The sequence below is a fragment of the Nanorana parkeri genome, unplaced genomic scaffold, assembly GCF_000935625.1.
Source record: "Nanorana parkeri isolate BGI_ZX_2015 unplaced genomic scaffold, ASM93562v1 scaffold12, whole genome shotgun sequence".
NCBI lineage: Eukaryota > Metazoa > Chordata > Amphibia > Anura > Dicroglossidae > Nanorana > Nanorana parkeri.
In genome coordinates, this window is record NW_017306280.1 from 2,643,834 (window position 1) to 2,649,833 (window position 6,000).

At 41.1% G+C, this 6,000-nt stretch overlaps 1 protein-coding gene across 1 annotated transcript in view; it reads right to left on the minus strand.

Annotated features, from left to right (window-relative positions):
- The window catches only part of CEP170B (centrosomal protein 170B), a 61,975-nt gene that overhangs the window by 35,944 nt on the left and 20,031 nt on the right, over positions 1 to 6,000 (minus strand). Inside the window, exons 3-4 of the mRNA XM_018556688.1 lie at positions 4,042 to 4,131; positions 763 to 841 (exon numbers count right to left, since the gene is read on the minus strand). Coding sequence (XP_018412190.1) covers positions 763 to 841; positions 4,042 to 4,131 — 169 coding nt within the window. The remainder of the gene's footprint in view (positions 1 to 762; positions 842 to 4,041; positions 4,132 to 6,000) is intronic.

Consider the following 6,000-nt stretch of genomic DNA (forward strand, 5'->3'; position numbering starts at 1 on the left):
CTCAACACAGAGACCCAGTACAGAACAAGGCATGATATCAGAGCAGCTCACCAGCTGGGAGACCGTAAGCAATTCTGGTGACTAGTCCTTTGCCTGATTCTTGTATCAAATATAAAAAAATAGTTATTTTAGAAGTAGAAAAAGATAAGAGATCTCCCATAATTCAATGCCGAGAGCCTAAGTGGCCAATCGTCAGTCTACAATGCTGCCAAATGGGACCAGGGTAGAATGTGCTTTGCTCTCTGCAAGCTTGCATAGAAATTCCATGGACTTTGGCCACGAATCAAGACAGCAGCAAAACACACTTAACCTAAGTGCAGAAGCATTCGGCTTACTTTAGTTTTTCTTTTTTTCTCCACACAGGTTAATTTTAAAGATATTAGGAACTAGCAGAACTCGCATCACAAACTCAGCACGCATTATAAAACAAGGAAATCACTCTGAATATGACCCATTATTTCTTTGTCTATAGTGCAGTTCATATCCAGTTCATTTGATATCATCAGCTTGATTTTGGGGTGTATTCTCCTTTAACAATTTAGCAGTTAATTACTAGTTAAACGATCTGGGGCATTGTATTCACACAGGTCTTTTCTGCATTCCTTTAAATGTACTAAACAGACCATAAACCAGTAAATTCACCACCTGACTCCCAGGGATTGAGAGACTAATCTGCTTTTCATGTGACCTCAGTATGTCATTGCACAATCAGCATGCCACCAGGAAGAAACCTTCTGCCAGTACAGCAGTTATAAAGGATATCGTAGCCAAACCGTATAACGTCGTTCAGTTTAAGGGTGATGTATTTCTGATCGGGGATCCTCACATCATTCACAAAAGTCTGCAGGGAAAAAAGTAGATGATAAATAAATAAAGTCTTACAGACTTCTTATGCAAGGCAAGCAATAAAAAAGCAATTTCAGACTTTTGGGGAGACATCATTGGACACATTGAAAGCTGAGATGGCCAGCCAGTAGGGACATGGGATTGGGTTTGCTATAATTGCAGCTTAAAGGATAAGTGTATTTTTTACCATCTATCTCAGATCTCAAACGGTTAAAGCATTACTGTATAAGGAAAGTAGTAACTCCAATTATGTACCTGTAACAAGGGGAACTCCTGTATCTGGACTGTTCGGACTTGCACAGTTGTTGTAGTTACATAAATGATTAGTCCTGTAGCAGTACCGCCGGCACACCTCTAGTGTGTAGTGAGAAGACAGGGAGGCAGGCTCTATGTTGGAATAGTCCTTTTTCACTGGATGACAACCTGACACAGTGCCCGCCTAATTCCCGAAGCTGGCCAGTAGCAACAGTCACAAGTGATGGCTGCATTAAGGAGATAGCTCAGACTACGTATGTAGTAAGAAAGGCTTTGTATTTACGTATTGACTCCTGATGGCTAAGAATTAACCTGTACCTTGCCTAAGCAATCTGGTTTGCTTACTGTAGGCAATGGAAGCATTCAATACTTACATTCTCCATACTACCCAAGAACCCTGATTTGCCACCTGAACCCGTAAAGACTTGTGAAACTTTCAACCTTCTGAGAAATTAATAATGTACACAGAACTATGCACTCCCCTTCTTCATGACAAAACTCAGGAGTAGACCTTAACCACTCAGGCACAGACTTCTGCATTGTGGGCGAAATGGAGGGGAATGTTTTGTGTTCCTCCATACCCACAAGTAGCTATTATTTCTTAGGGCTTGGGCAGCAGACTTCATCGGCTGAGAAGCATGGGGAAAGCACGTCCTGACTGCATACAGGGCATCCTGTAAAGTGATCTTGTTCATTTGTTGAGTATGTGCAAACTACAAATTTATTTTTCCATTCAAGATCCAGGAACTTTTGAAAAATTAAATTTTTCCCATAAAAACAATTTTTTTAATGACTTTCAGGTATAGCAGCTTGTGCATTTATATGATTGAGTAGAGATTTTACGGGATGTGCTAATACAGCCAAAATGATTTGGTATTTTAATGGCTAATAGAATGCAGCTTACATGTTTGCAGAGATACTTCTTTCAGTAGAAAACATTTTGCTAGTTACTGTAAAGGCTGCTATATCTTGTATACTGGCTCAGCGTACCGTATGGCTCCCCTTGTGGTGTCACTAGGGTTTATAATAATAGGACTTGGCCATCTTTGGGGCCTCCATTGGTGAGATGCCACTTCCAGAGATCCAACATTGGAGTTCCAAGCTTTATTTAGTTTACATCATAAATCTTCTCTTATAATTGGCAGTATAATCGCCTATATGGTACCACATCCAAATGTTAGTATTCACATTGTTATCTTACTTGAAGGATGTTAAGGGTATATGTTATTTTTGTATGTGTGTATTCTGAGGTACCTTAAAAGTCTGATACAAACAAATTTAAATTGATCCCTACTTTACATCATAGAGGCTATAGCAGAAGGGAGGGGTCCTCAGGGAGTCTGAGATCCCCTGTAGTGGATGCAACTCATAGGTGGAGCTGGGAACTTGAGGGCTACAGCCACTGAGATAAGAAAAAGGTCACCAACAATTCAGCCCATCTGAAAAGCAGATTTTAGTGGACCGAACCTTTAGCCTGTATAAACATACAAAAAATACTAGTCATGTAGAAACCCTGAAAACATAATTTAAATAGCAACATACAAGTATTGCAGTACAAGCTGGGACCACTCATCGGCTTGCATTCTGAGCAGCTGCTCAACAATAAATACATGAAATCTCCAGATGGCTTTTCTTTAAAAAGACCGAGATTAGTGCTCCTATTTTAATGAACACGTGTAACTCAAGATGTGTGTATGAGGGCTCAGGTCTCCATGGCACTTTATACACTTGCTAGCTATACTAGCTATACTGGCTGCAGAAGATGAGTGAACGTTTCTCGAATGAAAAGTTTTAAGCCTAAAGTAAGTTGTACACTTCAAACATCCAACTCTGAGCAAAAAGTTCTAGTTTTTAAAATTACCCTGCAGGCGATTGGATGCTTGACAAACGCACTGTGGGTTATTTTGTCAATTTAGTTAGTGCAAACCCAGTATGCCGGAGTTTGGCCAAGCCTGCACAAGATTATGAACAACTTCCTCCCACCCAACAGTTTTGGCAGAGACGGCAGGGGGATTTCATGCCCAGTATTGGTTTCATTACTGCAAGACTCATCACGTTATGCCAGGGGTGAGACAGGTATAGTAGTTTCTTCAAGACAGGTAAGTATTAGGCAAGTCTTGTTTGTACATATTTATGATGTGTGGGGGAGAGGATGGCTAATAAGGTCTGTATTACTACAAGGTGATGGGTTGACTTTATTCTGTCCTCATACAGGCTTACCATAAAGAGGATTTGTTACTTTTCCCATTGTCTCTTCCTCCCAGGGTGCTGTGCTTAGGCCTGGGTGGCAAATGACCAGACCCGATCACTGATACTTGGGAGGAAGCTGGTAAATAAATTATGAAGGCTCCACAGAGTTTAGACTCAATGCTCTGACAGACTGGGTTGAAGGGGGGTAAGCTTTTAAGAAAATGGCCGGGCAGCACAGTGGCTTAGTAGTTAGCACTTCACTGGGAGGTCCCTGGTTCAAATCCTGGTCAGGACACTAACTGCATTGAGTTTGCATGTTCTCCTTGCGCTTGCATGGGTTTTCTCCAGGTACACCAGTTTTCTCCCACACGCTAAAGACATGCTGAAAGATTAATTGGCTTCTGTCTAAATCAGCCCTGTGTGCATGTAGGATAAAGACCTTAGATTTTAAGCTCCTTGAGGGCAGGGACTTGTGAATGGGCAGTTTGCAAAGCACTGTGTAATTTGTTGGCGCTATATAAAAATACTTCAAATAAATAATGGTCAAGGTGAGATATTTCCTTTAGCTACTGCTGCAAATCCAAATGATCTTTCTTGGTACCCCAGCAGAATATCCCATTTCTAGCAACATTCCACTTTAGGAGATACAAAACTGAAATCTAAAATGTGAAGTCTGAATCCAAATTGCATCCATTCATCCAGCCTTTATGATCATAGAAAGCATATTCATACATAGACATCGGCACTTACTCCATTTAAGCTCCCGAGATCTTTCACGCGGTGCTCATCTTTCTCACTGTCGTAGTTGATGACGGCATGCTGCTTATCCACACTGCGGGACTGAAAAAACACACAGATCTATAATTCATCTGATGCTGTCAGAAAAACACAGACAGTCATGCCGTACACAGAACTACATGTCTATGTCTGGTTTACTAGTGTAACACTTATTGAACCCGAGCTGCGCCTTCTTGCACAATGCCCAAAATATTTCTTTTGAAACGAGTTCTGTAATCTCATTATTCCAAGTGAATGAACAGAGACAACTGAGCATTACAAGGCATTTTGGAGAATCTAAATGATGCATACCACGAGTGGAAGAATGCCATAGTTATACAACTAAAGCTCTACAAACAGTCTAGGGGGGACTTGGGGTCAATTTACAATGCTTAAAGAGACCCAGTGGGTTTTTTTTGTTTCAAAAACCGCTGTTACCGGTTTTAAAAAAAAGAAAAAAAAGACAGTAAATACATTTCTCTGTGCCCTGGTGCCAAACACCACCCTGATCACTAATACCCGCCCCTTAAGTCTGCTGGGAAACTGACAATCCCAGGACTGTTGATCTCTTGGGCCCCACGCAAAAATAGCCCAAAGTGAAAGGCCCCATGGTAAACAAATTTAGTATGATTTGAGGGCATGTAAAGGAACTTCAATAGAACTGTGGCCAGGCTACACTGAACACTGTAGCTGCAGGCACTGAGGAGCAATGCATCCTCAAATATTCAGTACAAAGTACTTTTAGTTTCATTTCAGCAGCTCAGCTGTTACCCCCTCCTAGCAGTGATTCGGTAGCCTGATAAACTATAAAGTAACATTGTCACTTGGGATGCACCGATACCAAGTATGAGTACTGATATTTATCATTTTGTTGCTCGCCGATACCGGTAGCAACAGCTTCCCAGGCAATCAGGAAGCCGGGCAGCAAGTAATTACCTGCCGCCCCGCTTCTTGATTGCCCGGGAAGTAAGCTCCATGCTGTTTGGACTGCATGTTCCAGTATCAGGGGTAAGTATCGGAGCAGACTAGTATGGGTGCATCCCTAATTGTCACTTAATCCATGCAAGGCATTCAACTTGAAAGGGCTTCCCCGCGGTTCCTTTTTTCTCCCACTGCATAAGCAACATGACAGTGTCTTTTTAAATCTCTGCAGAGGAAGAGGGGACCTCAGGGTACCGAAACCTAACTGGAATGACTCCAGTGCTTCTGCAGTGAACTCTAAGGATAAAACACTCCACAGTATCTGCAGCTACAGGGGTTATTAAGAGCTTGTTTTGCTGCTTAAGAATATGTAAATATATATGCACATCTCCATAACCTGGGCACAGTTCTACTTTAATTACCGAGAAGGTCCTTTATTGGGGAGCTATTTATACAAAGCCTAGTATTTGGATTTAAAGGAAACTTATACTAAGGGTTATGTTGCGGTTAGTTCCGTGGCAGTCCTGAAGGCAGTTGCTGGTGTTTAGGTTTCAGTATTGTGCATATTCACCAGAATCCAGAAACGACCCAAAAAAGTTCTAACCTTTGTAGTGACTTCATTTTCAATATTTTTTTATTTATTTTTACAAACAACACACATAGGCTGCCATTGCTAAACTCTTCTTCTGAAAGTACCGGTACTTGTCGTCTGGTTGTTATGCTGACACAACTTGAAACAAGTTTGCAGGTTATGAGTTCTGACTTTCCTCGTACTTTCCTTACTGCATGTTTGTAACAGGTCAGTGAATATACTGAGGCCAAGCAAATCACATTTTAGGAAGCAATGGCAATGGCTATACTCCTGTCAGGACCCCTTAAGCAGCAAGTTAATGTAACTTATTGAAGGTATACATTAGTCATTTTAACTCAGGATACTACATTAAATTTTAATCAGCATTACACTTTACCAAAATGAGCTTAGAGTTTGTCAGCATAAAATGTACAAAGATC